The sequence below is a fragment of the Ochotona princeps genome, chromosome 14 (genome assembly GCF_030435755.1).
Source record: "Ochotona princeps isolate mOchPri1 chromosome 14, mOchPri1.hap1, whole genome shotgun sequence".
In the NCBI taxonomy this organism is placed as follows: Eukaryota; Metazoa; Chordata; class Mammalia; order Lagomorpha; family Ochotonidae; genus Ochotona; species Ochotona princeps.
In genome coordinates, this window is record NC_080845.1 from 53,847,085 (window position 1) to 53,869,359 (window position 22,275).

At 37.4% G+C, this 22,275-nt stretch overlaps 1 protein-coding gene across 6 annotated transcripts in view; it reads right to left on the bottom strand.

Annotated features, from left to right (window-relative positions):
• The window catches only part of KDM4C (lysine demethylase 4C), a 325,582-nt gene that overhangs the window by 143,345 nt on the left and 159,962 nt on the right, over nucleotides 1-22,275 (bottom strand). For 5 of the 6 annotated variants that reach the window (XM_058672446.1, XM_058672439.1, XM_058672443.1 and 2 more), the window contains 5 exons: nucleotides 20,678-20,997; nucleotides 18,233-18,332; nucleotides 13,477-13,658; nucleotides 11,520-11,733; nucleotides 9,299-9,375 (listed from right to left, as the gene is read on the bottom strand). In XM_058672446.1, coding sequence (XP_058528429.1) covers nucleotides 9,299-9,375; nucleotides 11,520-11,733; nucleotides 13,477-13,658; nucleotides 18,233-18,332; nucleotides 20,678-20,997 — 893 coding nt within the window. The remainder of the gene's footprint in view (nucleotides 1-9,298; nucleotides 9,376-11,519; nucleotides 11,734-13,476; nucleotides 13,659-18,232; nucleotides 18,333-20,677; nucleotides 20,998-22,275) is intronic. The other variant, XM_058672441.1, reaches the window with a different exon arrangement.

Here is a 22,275-nt window from a genome sequence, read left to right on the forward strand (position 1 = left end):
AGTGTTTATATAACACCTCTCATTGACTAACTCAGAGAATAAAATCCTTAATAACATTCAGGAAAAACATTTGAGGTGAAATAAACTTACAATCCAATAAAATGAAATACTCAAAGCAATATAATATACAAATTAAATTTTCATTGAATATTTTCTTCAGTACACATTCTTCATGTTTTGCAATACTGACAGAATAAACTTACTGTATTTCACCTATTTAAATATCGCACAACCACGTGCGTGACAAGAGAATGCCTCAACAGAAAATCATACTGTTTCAAAGTATTTTTTGGCGACAGATTTTATTTTAACATCTAATATTGTTGCTTACAGCACTATGAAAAGGAAATTGAAGTTTGTAGCTGTAAAGCAAGTAAGACACATGCTAGGGAGCAAGAAGTATATATAATTTAGGACTGGTCAGAAGTAATCTATGTTATATTGGTTACTCATTACTATGTCAATTAATTCCATAATGGTGTAAATTTTTGCTGATGGTATGTTGGAGCTTTTAATTTATCAGGATGATACTCTGCTGGCTCTGTCTTCAGACCAGAGAGGGTATACCTAAGAAGCCATTGAACTTGACTGGACAATAAGATGCTGGACTCTATGTTTGGTATATGCTTGCAATGGGGGAATCTCAACTGAACTTGAGCTGTGGTTATGCAACAAGGTGGAGGAATCCACCATGGTGGGAGGGTTTGGGGAGGGTTGGGGAGAATCCAAGTACCTATGAAACTGTCACATAATACAATGTAATTAATGAATTAAAAATAATAAATAAATTAAAAAAGAAAAAAAAGAAGTAATCTATGTTAAATTATACAGCTATAGACTGTATGATTACAATTTATATTAGATTCTATAATAGAATTTCTGGCTCTTGAACAATGTACTTTAAGCTGAACATACTTTTAACTTTCTTGATAGTGTGTAACATATGGCATCCAAATAAAACCTCAGTTGGCTTATTTCTTCTCAGCATGACCAATGACATGATTTCTTCATCATGCCACTGGATTAATTTTTGCCATTCATGAGAAATGCCAGCACTGGTTTTCCAAGCTCTGCTCTTCCTAAGAGTCTTCCTTCATTGTGGAAGAAGTTTCCCTGGTATCCCTGTTCCCTCCAGGCATGCACGTCATGGGATGTAGGGAAGTGTACTGGGCTTCCCTTAATGTATTTCATTACTCCCCCTGACTTCACTTGTGCTCTCTGACTGAAGCTCTCAAGATTCATGAAGCATTTTTCCTCAATCAGGAAGCTATTTATGAATACAGTAAGCTATGTAGACTTTTCTATTTCTCTCCATTAGAAAAGAGAGAGGTGGGATGGTATTTACTGAGCAAAATGGACAGAACAGAGAAAAATGGTTTGTGAGTTTTAAGTCTATAAGGAGCTCCTTAAAAGAAAGGCTTCCATCCAAGTACTAACCAGGCCTGACCTGCTTAGCTTCCGAGAGCAGACGAGATCAGGCACGTTCAGGGTGGTATGGCCGTAGATGATAGTACCTGTATATTGAAATAATACTTAAACCTCAAACAGCCTGTATCTAATGCAATAACATACTGTGATGTTATCAATGAACATATAAACAAAGTGAATCAGACTGCTTATGATCTACATCAAAGAATTGTAAAACCTAATATACTTTTAAGACCCTATGTTATTCCGTAATGGGGAGGGAGAGCAGAGAAATCTTCCATTTCCTTAGAATGTGTGAGGAAGGCGTAAAGTACAACCTATCAGAAACATAACAGGTAATTCATAGACAACAGACTCGAATCAGCATTAAACAAACTACAAAGATATATAGGGGGAATTAAGAGCAATCCTGACAAGCTCTTAACAGGAGGTCATATGCATAGAGCAGGGGGGGACCCCAGAGTGGAGCAGGTGGACAGGAGGAGGCTTGTATCCTAACCCTGAAGACTCCCGGATCCTCACCAACGACTACATCTCAACAGCCAAGGAAAACACAGGGAATTGGAGTGCCTTCGGAGGACGAGAACTCCGAGGTCACCCAGCCCCCATTTGGATCTACCACATGGGATGGAAGAAGCCCAAATCTTTCCTTGCAAGATCCAAGGCCATCGGAACGACAGCCAGGAGCCCTGAGTGGTCTGCAGAAAGAGAAGAACAGTAAACTTCCTTCGGGACTAGGGAGAGGAGCTTTCTCTGGTCCTTACTTAGTTCCAACTTTGGATCCCCACCCTTTCTTGCAATGACCATCAGGGTCACTCCAGAGCCACCCCCACCTCCCCCGCCAAAATAGAATAGATAGAGAAATACAAGGAAAGCTTAGAACCAAACAGGAAACTGTCAGCGTTGATCTCCATATACCTTACTAGATAGGACACAAAGATTAGTTACTCCTCACTAGCGTATTGAAGATTTCTCTGCACACCCCTCCTAAAACTGTTCTAGCACCTCAACTGTTGACAAAGACCTTGTTAGATTTATAAGCCAGTTTGGACTATCCTAAAATCTGCCAAGTTCAGCAAAATTATGCGTCAACACAATATACTGCTAAATACTAAAATGAAAACAGATGTGAGACAGCTGAATAGTACCCTATAGCCACTTTAAGGTGTATAGCAGCCGGTTCTGTGTACAAACAAAAATTGAAGTATCCTGAAGTCACAGGATGTGGATAAGAATTTGCATTGATCTAACATATTGATTACTCAATACCATGTCAATTAATTCCATAATGCTGTAAATTGTTGTTGATGTTGTGCTGGGTCTTTTAATTGATTGGGATGATACTCTGCCAGCTCTACCTTCAGACCAGTGATGGTCTTCCCAAGAAACTGTTGAATATCTGGACAACAAGATGCTGGACTGTGTACTTGGTAGATGTTTGCAACAAAAGAATCTTGACTTAATTTGAACTGTATACTGCAACAAGGTGGAGGAATCCACCATGGGGGGAGGGCACGGGGAGGGGTTGGGGAAATCCCAGAGCCTATGAAACTGTGTCACATAAAGCAACGTAATAAAAAAAAATAAATTAATTTAAAAAAAAAGAAAGGCTTCCGCATCTTAGCAAGCATGTCTAGGCAACTGACATGTTGTTCTGTTTGGTTGAAGAAAAAAGTAATACAGCTGTGGTCTTTGCACACCAAGGACTAAGTCTACTGACTAGAATAACTTGCTTGCTCAGAAGTCTGACAGCAAATGCACTGTACCAGATGAAAGAGTGAGGTCCTGGATATAGACATAGGCACAGTACAATGAGAAGGAACAGCATAGTAAGAACAACTAGCTGGCCTGAACTGGCCAGTACCTACTGGTGAATGTCCTGCATTTAACAAAAACGGGACCTTTCTTTTCACACTAGTTTTACTTTGTATGTGGATCAAAGTCAGCCTTACAGGCAAGGGCATTTTTCATAACCTGTTCTTGACACTATCTTACAGGATTTTAAAAAATAGAGTGCCGAACAGATCAGAGGAAGTAGCAATGCCACCGTGACTTCTCAAGGTCATAAATCAATCTGATCTAAAAATCAACCACTTTGATCTACAAAGTCTGTTGACAGAATTTGCAAAAAACAAAAAAACATGTCAATATGACTATTGGTTGGAAATTCTACTTCAGGAGATTATCTACTTCTCTGAAAGGTACACTGCTAAGAAACTAGGCTAGGGCTGAAGAGAAAAGAACCTGCTTTATTCAAGGGCCCAGTAATGCGACTTATTTTATCTTCAGTAGATAAGCAATTAGGACTAGAAGTTAGTGTTGGTTTTATTTCCGAACCATTCAAAAACACTGCTAGAAATAGGTCAGTTGTAACATTGTTTATACTCTTTATTCTCTCAACCCTAAAAGAACTCTTGCTTTAGAGGAGAGAAGCCACTACCTTTGGAGTTGACAGAGCAGAGTTGGGGTTGTTTCTTATCAGATGTGATTCCATTCACAGGAACTGGACTCACCCTGTAGGTAGCACCCGGCCTTACAACAACCATGGGAGCCCATTGGCCCTGACAGTCATCCTCAGCTACACACCAATAATTATGCACAAGGTCCTTGGGAATTAAGAGTAGATAGTTCTCAAAGCTGAGCAAGAAACTAAACATTTTTACCTGAAAATTAAGGTTGGGAATTTGATGAACAAAACAGAAGTTTCGGCAAATACTTTTCAGCAACTAACACAGATTCTTTACCTCACAAAACTTGGCAGCACTGTAGGGGTAGGTTTTATAAATATATAATGCACATTATCACAGGTATTTCTAGGAACTAAATTCTGTGACTATGGTGAAATATAACAACCGTGTGCAACACTACAGCCATAAATGGCAACCACTACTCAATTTGTAAATGTTCTAATTTGCATTCAGGCTAAACACAAATTTCACAGAGACATTTAAATGTTTATTGTTTCATCACTGCAATTGCATATTCCAATCTGTATACAGGAATGGAAAACTAATTCCAACAAATCAACAAAAGTCTAACGTACTAATTTCTAGTTGTGATTCTGTTTATAGAAAAAAAGGGCACAGGGAATAAACATGATCACATTGAAAATCATTTTATCTTGGGTTTTCTTTTTTCTTAAAATCATTTTGGGAAGAAGCAGAATGTTGTTTGTCACAACGACATGCAAAAATACAAATATCTTTTTTAATCTGTTTAGCACAACAAGTAAATATAAACATGCATCATTACCTACTTTATGCATTTCATCATATAGAATGGGACTCGAAATCTGCAAATTGTTGAGTTTCTTAATTTTTACTACAAAATTTACTCTTCCCTAACTTGGCAATATTCAAAAATTTAATGCATATGCATTTTTCACATTGTATTACTTTAAATAAAAATATTCGAATTCTACTGAGTTAAGTATAAATAAAAACATTCAGAAGTACAAATTTAGACAAAAATTGGAACATGTAGGGACATGGGATTACAGAAAGTCCTTGAAATAACTTTCTCTTTGTTTCTTTGTCTCTCTCTCTCTTTTCTCTCTCCCTCTTTCTCACTCTTCCCTTGGAAACCCCCCTGCCATTATGGCAGGAGATTATCTATCTCTCTCTCTCTCTCTCTCTCTCTCTCTCTCTCTCTCTCTCTTTCTCTCCCCCGCAACTGACTACCCCACCAGAATAAATGAGCTCTTGTGTGGCTCACTTGTCTGGCATCTTGGGTTTGTGGCAAAAATAGATAAAAATTAGTATGACCCAGAACTCAGTTTATATCAGCGTTCACTCTTCATGTTGTACAATATGTGGGTATAAGGCTTGTATATGTATATGTATGTATGTATATATATATACACACATATATATATATATATCATTATCGTATTTTCAAAAAACATTTTTGTAAGGCCCAGCTGTGGTGGGTAAGGGGCAGTCTAGGAGGAGGCAGAGAAGTGTAAGTGATAAGGCAAAACAAAGAGCAGGCAGCTTCCTCCTAGGCTAGCTGTGACATATGGAGCCACCAAAGTCGAAGGGAGCCTATGACACTCTAGAAGGCACATTACTTTGTGCCCCAACCATCACCTCTACAGCCCTTTCATAAAAACAATCCCTCATGTCCCTTGGGCGGAGTTTCCTGGTCCACTGTCTGTATTGGACCAGTGAACCTCATTCAGGAATGCTCCCAATAAAGCTTGTTTTAAGCTGAAATCTATTCTGTGTGGATTTCTGGTTCTAAACATGAAATCGAACCTTACAATTTTCACTGAAGAATAATATACAATGACATGAAAATGGTCAACACACTTTTCCTTTAATATCTGTTACTGACCTAGTTCTAAGTATGTAATTAGGAAGTAAAATAACACTTCATTTGGGATTTTCCAATCTGAGAATGAAAAATGACAGCACTGTTTTAATGATGCCACGTACAGAAGACTATCAACATTTGATTGGTCAGAATTATAAAATTTGAGTAAGGCTGATCTTTGGCTTCCTGTAAATTTAGTTACCAATATTTCCATAAAGTTCTCACTACCATTTGTGGTATTCTAAAAAAATCCACAGCCATAACCACTAAAAAGTCCACAGAAAAAATTCAAATTTCCTAGAGAAAAACATCTATCAAAGTGGCCCACTGTCTTTCAAATTTAAAAGAAAATCGCAACATATTTATTTAAAATATTAAATAAAATTAATTTTTTCTTTAGAATTCTATACCATGAGTAATTAAGAAAATCACATGAGATCTACTTACTAAGCAGAAACTAGTAATTTTTAGAATAAATATAGGTATCTAGGTTACCAAAATATCATAAATTCAAATCTTCATAAGATAGCTCAGTCAATATCTATGAGAAATACTGACATCACATAAATAAAGCTCAACTCAACAATATCTAAAACCTTAACTATGGAATACACAACCTGGATCTAAACATATATAAATGGGGAGGGTAGGAAGTAGAGATAAAAAGGTGTTTCTTTGTGTGTTTCATGTCAGTTCATTGGATTGAGCAATGCTTTCATAATGCTAGAAATCATATGAGGGTTATAAACAAAAATTGTAACAGCACTCTTCCTCGAACATGTGCACTTGAAACTGCAGTGCATCTTGTGGTTGACTTTAAATGTCATAAATGGAAAAATTCAGGAATAGTACTGCCATGCAGCAGAATGAAGTGTGAACCTAATCTTCAGAAATGTCAAGGACACGACAGGTCAAAAATTAGGATCAGGTTCAGGTCACTAGGACACCAACCATGGTACTCTATGATCTGTTACATCAGAAATGATACAGTAAAATATGAGGTATTAAAGCATTTTAAATATAAATGAGGTAGTGTCCTGACTTCTAGTTACTTTAAAACTACCAAAACAATTGGATACACAGTAACGTCTCCCTTTAGGATTCATAAACAAAAAGACAGCTAGATTTTGAGTATTGATTCTAGCCTTGTATAAAGCCTATACAACCTCACGCTAGCTGAAGCTGACAAGCTTTCCACATTGCAACATTTGTGTGTGTGTGTGTGTGTGTGTGTAGATAGAGATAGAGAGAGAGAGAGAGAGAAATGACCCAGAATTGACCCAGCTATAGTATTAGATTTGCATGAACTTCTTTAGAACCTGCATTACACAGGAGGCCACAGGGTCTTTGCGAATGTGAAATTGACAAGGATTCCTTTGACATACACAGAATAACCAGGAAATACTATGAATAACTATATGCCAAAAACTTTGGAACATAAAAGAAATGGAAAGTTTGGATACATACAATTTACCAAAACTACATAAGGGATAAGGGAATAATATCCAGGAATTACAAGGAGTTTCAGAAACTCAACGACAAAAAGATAAACAACCCTGTGAAGAAATGGGCAAAGGAAATGAGCAGGTGTTTTATATATATATCTATCTATATAGATAGATAGATATCTATCTATATCTATAGATATCTATCTATATCTATCTATCTATATAGATAGATAGATAGATAGATACATAGTGAAATGCAAATAAAAACCACATTGAGGTTCCAAATAGCTCCAGTGAGAATTGCCTATATTCAAAAATTACTAACAAACCTGCTGGCATGGATGTAGAGAAAAAGATACCCTAATGCTCAGATAGTGGGAGTGTGGGCTATGGAAGCAACAATGGAAGTCAGTATAGAGAGTGATAAGATAACTGAAAATTTATCTGCAATATGACCCAGTTCTTCCACTCCTGGGAATATATCAAAGCGAACAGAAATCTGAACTCTATGTTTATAACAACACAATTCACAGAATCAAGATACAGAAGATACAGAAACAACCCAGAGGCCCATGAAAAGAGAAAAGGATAAAACAATTATGGTGTATCTACTCCACAGAATACTACACAGCCATCTAAAAGAATGAAATCCTACCATTTTGCAACACAGTAGTCTCAACTAGTGACCACTATGTTCAGTAAAATAAGCCAATCCCAAAGGGATATCAAATTCCCTGTGATATAAGGCAACATTTATGCAAAATATAAGACAAATAGATATATAGGTAAACAAATATATACATATACTCTCATAGAACTGTACAGTGAAGGTTACCATAAAAGGAAGTGATGATTCGGTGCAGCAGACATCTCTAGTGCCAAGTAAAAGGAGGACTTCCAACAAGACTGCTGAATATACCTTCACAACATGATACTAGATTTTCTTTATCCATACCCATGATTCCATGATGTAATCAAACAACAGCATATTAAACTAAAAATGTTAACTAAAGGACTATAGTACTATAATAATATGGGAGAACATGGGGATAGGGAAAAATCCAGGCAGGAGACACGGCAGGGCAAGGCAGAAATCCTTTTAGCTGAATAAACTGTATCATGGAAGACAACAAACATGTATGTTTTAAAGTTTTAAATCTTTTTTTTTCAAAGATGTATTTTGTTTTTCTTCAAAAGTCAGATATACTGAGGAGGAGATACACAATGGAAGATCTGTCGTCCACTGATTCACTCTTCAAGTAGCCAAAATGGCTGGAGCTGAGCCAATCTGAAGTCAGGAGCCCTGAGCTTCTGTCAGGTCTCCCACCCAGGTACAGGGTCACAAAGCTTTGGGCCGTCCTCAACTGCTTTCCCAGGCCACAAGCAGGGAGCTGGATGGCAAGCAGCACTGCCGGGATTAGAACCAGTGCCCAAATGCGATCCCAGTGCATGTAAGGCAAGGACATTAGATAGTAGGCTACTGCGCCAGGCCCATGTTTTAAATCTTTTAAAATGTAAATTGAAAAACTGGGGCCCAGCGGCACGGCCTAGCGGCTAAAGTCCTCGCCTTGAAAGCCCCGGGATCCCATATGGGTGCCGGTTCTAATCCCAGCAGCTCCACTTCCCATCCAGCTCCCTGCTTGTGGCCTGGGAAAGCAGCCGAGGACGGCCCAATGCATTGGGACACTGCACCCGTGTGGGAGACCTGGAAGAGGTTCCAGGTTCCCGGCTTCGGATCGGCGCGTACCGGCCCGTTGCGGCTCACTTAGGGAGTGAATCATCGGACAGAAGATCTTCCTCTCTGTCTCTCTGTCTCTCCTCCTTTGTGTATATCTGGCTGTAATAAAATGAATAAATCTTTAAAAAAAAAAAAAAAGAAAAAAGAAAAACTGGCAATCGTAGAAAGTAACCTACAGTTGTGATATCACCTAACATTTCTACAAAAGCTGTAAAACCAGCATGAGAAATGATTGTGAGATAGAAGCTTAGAAACAAAGGAAAGAAGAGAGTTGTACACATAAGTGAACATGCGATCATATCTTGCCACTAGTTATATCCATAGTGAGTGAGGTGAGAGAAGTGAAGTGATACCAAAAGAAGTAACTTACTGCTGTCCACGCATTTCTTTTGCATCGGGCACACAGCCATCCATCACAGATCTCATGAGAAGGGATACCATAACAACCTAAAAAACAACCACGTACCATGTGTATTGTATTCTTACAGTAATACACATTAATACCAAATAGTAATAATATAAGTACAACTATGCTTTTCTATGTTTTCAATTGTCAAAAATTGGTCCCAAAAAACATGAAAGTTTAGTTTATTGCTAACAAATACAACAGTTACCACTGAAAATAGTTCTAATTTGATTGGGCAAATCAATAAAACGTCCACTTTCACAAGTGTAATATTTCAATCATGTAAATCTATATAGCAACATTTGGGAAAATTTTAGTAAATCAATATCGCCTTTTGAAATTAATGTCAGCCAAATTATATTTTAAAATTAAGCTCTGATTATACTTAATATCAACGATACGACACAGGTTGGGTAACTCATGGCTAATAATGAAGGGAATGTTTTCAATTTATCGATTTGGTATATTCCTGGTCCCAAATAGCTGATTAACAAAACACCTGACAGTTCAAATATGCATAGATTTATAAGGCAACATGATGTAAATAAATTAATTGTAATTAACACATGATAATCACATACACTTATGGAATACAGTGGGTTAAACTAAATGTATACAATGGATAGTGTGAACTTTTTCAAAGTATTTGAGATGCGCAAGAAACATGTAATTAACAAAGAAAGGTTAATAATTTTGTCCATAAAATATAGACAAAATAGTCAAGCAAGTGAATTATTATGAAATACAATGACTAAAGTGTATGGCTGGTATGTTTCAGAAGCCAACATTAGTACCCAATTTCTTTGTACACTTTACCTCTTAAAAGTCACACAACAATTGACAGTGCATAAGTGTCAACCTGTGTGTGTGTGTGTGTGTGTGCATCACAAATTATTTCCCTGGAGATGTTGATATAACTACTACAATCTTAATTACAGAAAAGGATGTTATTATACTAGATTAAATATACAAAGAAGCAAGTACACTGTATACAATTCCAACTAGGTTGATAGAGGCAGACCACAAATGATTACGTGTAATGATAGTGGATCTTATATTCCTCATACTTGGAATGTTAAAATGCATTTTAAAATAGTAAATTTTTCATTTTTTGATAACTGGGAGGATTTATTAAGATTCAAGTATAAACTTAAAAGTGAGAACAAAGCTTTTCATCAAGAATAAACTCAAAATCTAAACAACAATCCTACAATTGTATATTTTAACAGAAAGTACAAATACGAATACATCTGTAACTACATTCCAAAATGAAAATTTTTTTTCTCCAAATCCAAAACCCCTCACAGAAGAGTAGTAGTTTATACCAGCACTCTTTCAAATCACTATTAGGAGTTATACAGCAGACCAATTCAAAAGTTGTATAAAGGTAACAAATTGAAACAATGTGGGGGTATGGTCAACTCAGTCTGGGCAAAAAAAAAACAGCTATAATGATAATTCTGCCAGGAAAGCCAAGAGCAATCTGCCTGTGAAGAAGAGGCCTATAAAAATACAACTCAGCAAAGCTGTAATTCTCATAATCAACAAAGAAATGTCCATTTCTCTCCAAAATGTTACAAAGAGGACAGTCAATTAACTAAGAAGCCTTTGTTCCATATAAGAGTGCCTGGATTCAATACCCACTTCTAGTTCCTGCTAAGGTAAAGCAGGGAGGCACTGACAATGAGTCAATTGAATGGTCTCTGCCACTTACATGGGAGAACTGGATCTCATTTCTGGCTTCTGACTTTGGTACCAGCAAAAGGCTGATATGGAACGAACCAGAAGGAAGGGGACTATCCCCATTTTTCTCAAAAAAAAAAAAAAAAAAAAAAAAAAAAAGTAACGTTGTTGTTGTCAAAAAAAAAAAAAACACACAAAGAAAAACAGTCACTAATCAACACAAGAAACTCAGATTTATATTAAAATTTAAGCATTGGCAAGTACTCCATGATTAACCTACATTTGGTGCCTAATACAAAACAGGCCTGCACTCCACTGTCACCACATAAAGCTAAGGCAGACTACACACCTACTCATAGGCTCCTTAGAAGAAGTGTGAGGAGGAATGGGCACACTGTAAACTATGCCAACAGTTTAACGTAGTAGATTTGATAGTTTCCTGAGGGGTAAGAAGTCAGGGACTTTGGAAAACCAACAACTAATGAATACAATATTCATTTACTTGCATGAACCTGCACACAGCACTTTGCACAGGAAATCAGAAGACTTGTTCCATCTTCTTCAAGGAAGGCATTAGGTGGAGAATATTCTATATTTTCTTCACTATAAATAAAGCACATCTCCGGAATGAGGGGCTTGGTTTTTCTTCCTGAGGTAACCACATCATCTAATTTTCTCTCCCATCTAGAATCATTTTCTTCATTGCTGCTATCTGGCTGAAAAACAAAGGATTTCCACATCAGGGAGAAGCACAGGCAGGAGTGCATCACCTATTCTGGTCATTCAAATATTAACACCTGCTCTAGCCATTAACTTCCAGCTTTTGTTCTTCCTGTCTATCTGCCTGACCAAAGTACCAGGGAGTTGTTTCTGTTTTTTGTTTTTTTCCCCAGACTCATCTCCAGAAGCTAACTGGTAGGAAGAAGAAAATTTTCTAAACGTCTGCTCAAGTAAGAAAATGAACTACTGAAACTGTTCTTCCAGGAGAAATTTCTGACAAACTCTCTGTGCTTGTTTAGGTTTTTCATTAGCTTAACACATTCCATTCACTGAAGAATCTTCCCTGGCTACACTTGAAGGAGTATTTTCAAAGAAATCAGTTGTTATCTATGTGTAGTACTGAAGCAGGCTTCAAATATTGCGTCTCATCTCAAAGGTTTAAACACGACAAAGATTTCTGGCACAAGCAAGCAACTGGCATGCTAAAAATCAAAACCCCTTCACCTCTCACCAAAATTCAGGAAAAATACACAAGGTATTACAATTACTGAATTATTCTTTTTCAGGTAACATATTAGTAAAATTTCCAGTGTTAATATTTCAATTGGAACTTAGGGATATTTGAGACACCCAGGTTGATGACATCAAAATAAGATTCGGGGGCTGGCATTTGGCACAGTACTTGGGATGCTACTTTGGTGGCAAACACTGCATATCTGAATGTCTGAGTTTGGTTCAGCGTTCACATTCTAACTTCATGTCAATGTCTACACTGAGTGGCACCAGGTGATGATGCAAGTGATTACATGTCAGCCACATGGGAGACCTGCACTAAGCTCCCATTTCCTGGCTTTGCATTAACCCAACACTAGCTGTAACAGGTGTATGGAAAGTGAACCAATAGATGGAAGAGTCCTCTCATTCTCTCTGCCTCTCCAATAAAATTAGAAAAAGAGTGGGAGCTAGCGAGTGCGAGCACAAGAGAGCAAACTTGCAAATAAATCATAAATAAGAATCACTAAAAAAATACAGAAATTTAATAACTAAAATATGACAAAAACAATGCTTATCACTCACAAGCAGAATACAGTACTACAGTACTTCCTCTAATTAGAAAGTTACGAAACTATAGACTATCAAACGTTTTCTTGCTCTGAAATGTCTAAACTAAATAGGCTTGCATTTACATGGAAGAGAGTTTAAACTGAATAAAATATTTACTCTATATTGAAAACATAACACAAAACAAAATGTTCTATCAACATATTTTATATTACAAGATCATATAATTACTGGATTCCTAAAAATTATTGCATTGTACTGGTTGAAGACCGTGGCTTTTGAGTGAATATGTCATCAGTATGGTGCATGTGGAGTGATGCAGAAAGGATCAGGCATAACTGGCTGGTGGGCATGATCTCAACAATCCAGCATTCATACAATGTTGTCAATGTCATTCCACATGGTAAGCTGAAGATATTAAAAACTTGGGCACAGCACTGAAAGCAGCAGAATGGAAAAAATGCTCCTTTTTTGAAATAAAACAAAGATAACACAGCATCTGAAAAAATGCCTCCCAAACAATATACAGAACCTGTTGTTCTACAAAGAGCCTTAGCTATAGAAATACCACTATATCTCTTTCTAAAAGTATACTGGCGAAAAATGATTCACAGATGACCTCAGGGTGCACAAAGAACAGAAAAAGCAAACCTTGACAATAGCAACCCCCAAATTACCTTGTAGTAAGGCATGAGCAGAGTGCAGATAGCACAGTGTGGCTCCATTTTTGCTGCTGTTGCATTATACTCTTGCTCAGCCACAAAGTTGGGGGATTTTGTCTGCCAAAGGTGGATAAGAGGCTTCGCCCACGACTCTGTTTCTTCCACTTCATCCTCAATCAATGGCACTTCAGGTAATTCTTAGGTGAGCAATTATGAAAAGACAGTAAGCATAAACCCAAGGAACAAAAAAAATCAAGATAAATGAGGAACACATTCCAAAGTGTCTACAAATCAATGTCAAAACCGAACTCTTTCAAATACAATCTGATACAGAATATATTCTCTGGCATAGAATACATAGACTCCTTCTTACCCGTATTATTCTTCAAAGACCAACCAGGCACTCGGGTCAGATGACCAGACTCCCTTTGTCACCCATCCCATCAGTACCAGTAATCACTGAATCAATCCCTCCTTTAGATTTCCATATTTCCATGTTTCTATTAGTAATATAACACTTCAATGGAAGAAGACTTTTATGCATTTGAGGTTAGCTATTGGTTAGGAGCAAAACTCACTTAACCCAGTATGCCTTACCAGAATTTCTGCTTTCTTAAACATTGTACAGGCCTTAGTAAGTTTACTAACTGAATTTTACTAAATTCAGTTATGACTTCAAGAATCTGGGACAATCAACATTTAGAGAAGATCCATAATATGCCAGGTATTTCATGGATTTAAAAAAAATCTTCACATCAGATTTTTATATTTGATTTTGATTTTACCAGAGAGTCAACTCTCTTAAGCATGAATATATTAACCAAAAAACAAATCAATGAAATCTGTCTTTGCAAAGTCTTACAGAAGCATAAGAAAAATGCAGGAAGACATAGCAGCTTCAGAGAAGCTCCTCACCCTAGAGAAGAGTACCTTCTATGAGGAAAAGTGGCAGCAACCACTGTCAAATCTTATGTGACAGTCTAAAGCTGGGAGACATTAAGGAATTCCATACCAGGTACTGTCACAAAGTACTGTAGAACCAGCGTTCTAACCCTTGCAGAATTACATAGGAAAATTGGAAGCAATGAAAGACAAAAACACGCTCTGAACTTCATTCCAGGTAAAACAAAAAGCAGTGATTCTGAAAAATGTTTGATACACAGCAACAGAGACTTTCAAACTAAAACAAAAAATCCTTAGCCTATCTTTACAATGAAGTAATTGGGCTATGTATAAACTGGTTAGAACAGGAGTCTCACATTACATAACACAATTTTCTACAAAGACTGCAAGTGAAAAAAGCATTGAGTAAAAACCACTGTAAATACCATGAAGTCATTAATTCAGGGAACTAACATCTACATCATACACTGAATATGAGATCTAAAAATGAATTAATAAATCCGTGGGAATCAAACTATGTTGCTACTTTGCAGCACATAATAAAATAATGGCACCACATGCTGAACAGAGATAATGGAAATTTTCATCATTGGAGATGGCTATAGTCATGTGAGTGTTTAAAACAAATACTTTCAAAGATGGAAAAAATACTTTTTAATTCCAAAAAATATCATTGATAATGAAAACGAAATAAGAAAAAGGCTAATTTCTAGAGCACAGAGCCAGGGAGTTATCAGGGCAGTTTCAAGTATCACCAATCCACTTCAACAGCAAGGATTGGCCTTCATTGTATCCTCAAATAGGAAAACAGACAATGATACAAAGAGCATTTGCCTTTGCCATGGAAGCTCTACAAGCACAACATGCACTCAACTTGTTACTTTCTAAACCTAGTTAAAAACATCCCGGCAGGAATGAGGTTCTGGCAAAGCAGAGTCAGCGCTGACAGCAAACAAAGTAGATCTAGTAGAGACAATCTTCGTATGTGCCCTCACCTAATAAACATTTTATTTTTCCCTTGATATTAAAAAGAAACCATAAATTTCTTCATAAGTTCTTAAGAGATAAAGTTCTCTGGAATTTATCAATCAACAAAATTTTAAATAATCACATCATTCCCATGCTGTGATATTTTAATGGAGATCGGATTTAATCCTAACTATGACGGATATTCACATTTTAACAGATTTGAAGCAAACACAAAGCTATATAATTGAACATAAACATTTTGTTCTCCTGCAATTTCCTAAACCAATCCTTCATTCCAACCCCATCATGAAAAATATTAGCTTAGCTATCAGCTTTCCTATTTGAATACACATTTTCAAAATATTTTACTCATGGAAGTTGGCAATATTGTGGCAAACCAGATAAAGCTGCTCCCTGCAATGCTTGCCATAGGGCAATGGTTCAAGTCTACGCTGTTCCACATCTGGTACAGTTCCCTGCTAATGTGCCTGGTGAAGCACAAGAATGTGGTCCAAATACCTGGGATCCTGCCTTTCATATGAGACATGCACTGAAGCTCCAAGCTGTTGGCTTGAACCCTTCCCAATTCCAGCCACATGAATCATTTAGGAGTTAAACAGCAAATGGCAATCTCTCTGTTTCTCTCTCTCTCTCTCAATATTTCAAATCAATATTTATAATAAAAGTTTCATAGTATAGTTCATAAGTCTCTATTTATTAGAATGTTAAACCTGAGTGTCTCCATCTGTAAAATAAATACAAGATTATTAAAACTGCAGCTTTCCAACAGTTTATATGAACCATCTGCCTCAAAGTTACTACTGCAGTGCCGACCTTGCATTTCATTCCAGGTATGTTAAATCTTGGAATGCGTGACTATAAATGTGAATTGCTGGGCCAATTTTGTTGCATGGCAAATAAAGCCATGGCTTGTGACCTGACATGCCATACGGGTGATGGTTTCTGTCTCAGTTGTAGCAATTGTGATCCAGGCCCATGCAAACGCCTGGGAAAAGCAGGAGAAGACGGCTCAAGTGTTTGAGCCCCTGCCACTGAAGAAAGACCTGAAGATGTTCCCAACTCCAGGCTCAGTCTTACTGTTGTGACCATTTGAAGAGTGAGTCAGAAGATGAAAATCTCTGTCTTTAAAATAAATAAGAACCTTAAAAATATAAATGAAACTTTTAATTAACAACATAGCTGAGTCAGAGGCAGTCTAGAGACACAATAGTCTCCCATGTGTACAGATTTCAATAAAAAGGTTTATGCCTGGGGCCAGTGTTGCAGAATAACTGGTAAAAGCCACCTCACTTCAATAACAGCATGATGAACTTGTGACTGTTCATGAAGGACATCCATTGTAAAACTAGAGGGGAACTCAGTGGGGGAGGGGGTAGGAGAAACCCTGGGGAGGGGCATGGGCAACCCCAGAGCCTGTGGAACTATACCATGAAACAAAATAAAATATTTTTAAATGTAAAAAATTTAAAAATGACCTCCTGTTAACATCAGCATCCTATATAAGAAACAGTTCGAGTCCCAGACACTCCATTTCTGACAGTTCCCTGCTAATCTGACTACAAAAGCACCAGGCAGTTACTGAGATTGGTACAGACCAAATGCAGGAACCTGAAAATCATCCAGTTCTCCACATGGGAGGGAGAGGAGTCAGATATGTAATAAACAAAGGTGGCATCATGAGTGGCAACTTCAGCCATTATGACACAAGGCTGACACTAATACTTGCCTTAAAACAGATTTATTCCAGATTCATTTACCTACTCGGTACATTTTCTTTGAACATATTTTCGAACTAAGCATCAGTAAATTTCTTCAAAGAAAAACATTTGGACTATGAAAAAGCAGTGCTCCCAAGACAGGCTGAGAGAATGCAACAGACACTCCTATAGTATACTACTGTAGTACTGCTGTCTCCACAATGCACTGGTTGCTTAAGGTCATGTTCCTTTGATGTGTTTTCATTGGGGCAGCAACACTGTCGCTAGGAAGCACAGAGCAGCAGCTTGATATTTCAGGTATCTGAGATTTTAGGATTTGATATTTCAGTTCCAAATTCACGGGTCAGCCTTATTTATATACTTTGGTAAAACTATTTAAACCTTAACCCTATCATGTCACCCCCTCCATAGCATCCTCAGGAACAGGTGGGCAAAATAATTTCCACCAGTAAAGAAGAACTGTCTCAAAGAAAGTTCACTTTATAGGAAATTTACTTACATTGGTCATTTAGAAATGGAAAAAGTAGGTCCACATGAAAGATGTGAAGTAACATGCAGTCTAGGGAGTCAATGATCTGATCTTGAAATTGAAGTCACAACATGACATTATTTTATAAGAGAAACAAACTACCATAATATTTTATACCTGCAGTAAATCAGTATAGCATTCCACAAGCATTTAATTAAAATAATATTTTAAGAAAAAAGACAGATAAAAGGGCAGATTAAACAAGAGATACTACATCTCAAAACAGTAACTTGCTGTAAATTAAATGGTTTTGTATCAAGCAACATAGGCACATTTTAGTTACAACAAAAGAATGCGTGACCAAGCAGCACCTATGAAATATTATGCATAGTTTTTTACTCAACGTGGTTTAAACAAATGTGAAGGATTCAAAGAAAAGCAATGACAATGCAGAGATCCAGTTACAGTTTGACATTTAAACAACAATGCCCAAATTCTGGAAAACCTTAAGGTAAATGTTAGGAAACATAAGCATTTTACTGGTAATAATGGCTCCAAAAAATAAACTCTTTCTCCCTAAAATCTATTTTCTTTTGCTTGTGAAATCACTATACAATAAAGATGCACTTTAGTAGTTTCTCATCACACACATCTTGGTAGAAAAATCCCCTGAAACAAGATGGGAGCTCACCTTCATCACTTGCTGCCTGCTGCTTCACCAGAGTCATTGGGGATCTGGCCGGAGGCTTAGTCAGCGGATGGCGCCAACTTTTAGCAGTTTTGGTCTCTCCCTGATGATAAACAAAGAATGTAGAAGAAATATTCATAATGAAAAGCATGCTTTAAAAACAACAAAGATACTTTACAATGATTGATGGCAACTTTAATGAAAAGAAACCTTACAAAAATTTACCTCCTAAAGAATTCTAAGAAATTTAAAAGTGAATTCAGGAGAGAAAATCATTCTACTGCCAACACGATCAAGGTTAAATAACTTGCCTTTTACTCCTTCTTGCTTTAGGTTAAATATTTATTTATTTATTGGATACAATGATAGAAAGTGAGTGACATAAAAAGGGAAAAGGAGACAAAGAGAGGCAGAAAAGGGAGGGGAAGCCTAGTGGCGTAGAAGGAAAAAAGACGAGGAAGAACAATCTTCTCTGGCCTGATTCATTCACTAAGTGGACATCAAAATTAGGGTTAGAGTGACACAGGCTTACGCCAAGAGCCCGGAACTCAATCCAGGCCGTTCACATGGGTGGGGAAGGGACCAAGCACCAGAATATCCTCAACTGCGGCTTTCCTAGACATATTAGCAGGGAATGGGATCAGAAGTAGAGCAGCTGGAACTTAAATTGATACAGGGTGCTTGAACTACTTAAAATTAGCTGCAGTGCAGCTAGTCAAAAATTGCACTGAGTTCAACGTACATTTTTTTGAAAAGTTTCTTAATAAATTCAGAATTTTAAGCTCACAAACATAATAAGGAATATGGCCTTAGTCACCTATGTACTATTCCTACAGACAGGTGACTTTGTTTTCTGTCCTCACAGAGAAGGAAGTACTGTCAAATTTAAGATGATTACTTCCACTCACAAACTTATCTTCAAGTTAGCATCTACTGACAAAATTTCTTGCCAGACAGCCCAAGAGATCCAAAACAAGGAAAAAATTAAAGAGCTGTTGGAAGTATTGGGTTTACACTAAAATTGAAAGGAGTAGTTTTGTGTCTTCCAATCCAAGTACTAAAGCAGTAGTCACTAGAAGCGAAACAATTATTACCAGTTTGATTACAAAGCAGGATCCTGAAATACTATAAAGAGCATTATAAACAAAGCCCATGGGAAACAAAGCAAAATACAGACAGCACGAGAGCTACCAAGTTTATCACTGTTAATAATAGTGTGAGAAATTATAACTTAATGAATGAGCAATATTTATATTTGCACATATCCTGTACCCCATTAATCTAACACCTGCAACTATAACAAGAAAAAAATATATTCCTGGTTCTCAAGCATAATATATAAGTGATCAGTTTAACAGATTAGATACAAAACAAGTAAAAGGAAATATTACCAGGGTTCAACAAGATAGTGTAGTGGTTAAAGTCCTCGATTAGCACGTGCCAGGATCCCATAGGGGCACCGGTTCCAATCCCTGCAGCCCTGCTTCCCATCCAGCTCTCTGCCTGTGGCCTGGGAAAGCAGTCAAGGACCACCAAAAGCTATGGGACCCTGCACCCACATGGGAGAACCAGAAGACACTACTGGCTCCTGGCTTCAGATTGGCTCAGCTCCAGCCGTTGCAGCCGCTTGGGGAGTGAACCATCAGACAGAAGATTTTCCTCTATGTCTCTCCTCCTCTCTGTATATCTGACTTTCCAATTAAAAAATAAATAAATAAATCTTTAAAAAAAAAGGAAATATTACCAATCACTATTGACGACAGAATGAAAAGTGAGAGTAAGAGAAATTTTAGCAGGCACTAAAGTCATTTGTGACAAGATGACATGTGAGTAAAACTGTGACTATCAGAGGCCAAGAGATTCATCCAGGTTTCCCATATGGGTGGTACGGGCCCAAACACATGGGCCATCTTCTGTTGATTTTCCCAGATCATCAGAAGGAAACAGGCTTGAAAGTGGAGAAGCCAGGACTCAAAAAGAAACTCATGGAATGCCTTCACCCCAGGCAGTGGTTTTACCTGCATACAATGCAAGTCCCCAAATGTTGTTAACTTTTATAAAGCAAGGGGAAAACACAACATAAAAAAAAGCACCTGGGCCCTGCACAGTGGCCTAGCAGTTAAAGTTCCCACCTTGCACACGCCAGGATCCCATATGGGTGCCAGTTCAAATCCCAGTGGCCCTGCTTCATATCCAGCTCCCTGCTTATGGCCTGGGAAAGCAGTCAAGGATGGCCCAAATCCTTGGGACACTGCACCCATATGGGAGACCCGGAAGAGGTTCTGGGGTCCTGGTTTCGGATCGGCACAGCTTTTGCCATTGCGTCCACTTAGGAAACGAATCAGCGGATGGAAGATCTTCCTTTCTGTCTCTCCTCCTCCTTGTATATCTGACTTTCACATAAAACTGAAATAAATCTTTAAAAACAAAATAAACATTGAAACATACACTGGGAACTTTGAAATCACTGCTCTCTCCACTGGGGAACCCTGCGACCTCCCCAGGTTCCAGGCCACTTCCACGGCTCTCCACGTCACTCTCTTCTCCTTCGGTCAACACGCCATTGCTCTCTGCCATGGAAAAACATGATTCAGGAGACTTTGGCCAGGACAACTTGGCTAGCACTGATTCCTCGACATTCACTTGGCCACCAGGAAATGGACTGGACTCATCAGCCACATTGGGTTTAGAGGGTGCAATTATGGTGTAGGTTTTGTCAGCCTCAGTTTTTATGTCCTCTGTTACAGATGTATTTAAGCAGCTGTATCCTAAAGAGTAAAACATAAAACTGTTGACAAATACTGCAATGTATTACTTCTGAGTATAACTGTTAGAACATTTCTAAACAAGGCTATATCATCAACGCCAAGAAAACATGAATGTGAAAGGTCACACCTCAAAGCACCATGCCTCCTTCATAGTTAAAGGTATGAGGGGGAGAGGTTGAGACTGGGTCACGTTGGGACAGGAGGTGCTGTCAAAGGAAGATATCATTATTGCATTTGTACTTCATAAACATTAAATAAATATGGTGTAGAACATAATGTTTTGCAACATGTATTAAATCACCTGGCATATCTATTATCTCAAATATTTGTGAATAGTATTTTTTATTTTTTAAAATCTCTAATATATACCATCATCAAAAGGTAATAGAATTTTCCAACAATGCCAAATTGAAATTATAAAATAAGATTTATATTACAATATAATGCCAAGAATTGGTGCTGATGAAACATTCCAACCCACAAAATGCATGTAAATGAAAAACGTATGCACCTACATGCCCAATAAATGTTATTTCCTAGTTCAATCCACAATCATACACTGACAGCATACAACGGTTAAGAATATCTCAAAGCACCCACTACAACATGTACGTGTGTGTGTGTGTGTGTGTGTGTGTGCATGCTCACACACAATGCAGAATCATTTCAACCTATCAAATACTAGTTCTCATGCTGAACACAGAAGTATCTTCTACTTCAGTATATGCTTCCAGAGTTCATGACCTGAAAATCAAAATGCCAAGAACAATATAGCAAAAGAACTACTGATTTTGGTTGTGCTGTGAATACAAAACCAAGGAATTCATAAACCCTGTGTAACATAAAGCAAAAAGAAAAAAAAAAATCCATGAATATTCTGCAACTGTCCTTTCTACATTTGTTGCATTCGTTATTGATTTTACTATTTTCAATTCATTCATCTTAACAAGAAACTGTGTCTGTCTAACCCCGGCCTTAGTCCTTCCTGGGCAGACCAAAAACCATGTAAACTAACTATGCTGGTTTCTTACTACAAATTTATATTTCTATAAATTCAATGGAAGAAAAAAAATGTACTGTGGCTTAAACTAATCAGATATCTCCAGAGCAAAGGTAGTAAGGCTCAATATACTAAGAATGTGCAAGGAATATTTGCTTTATTCAAAGTAGATAGAACATACATACAAGCCCTAAGCATCTTTCCCATTCTTTTTATAAAAGATCACCAACACTATAATATACAGAACTCACTAGCAATACTGACCACAGTGGACAATG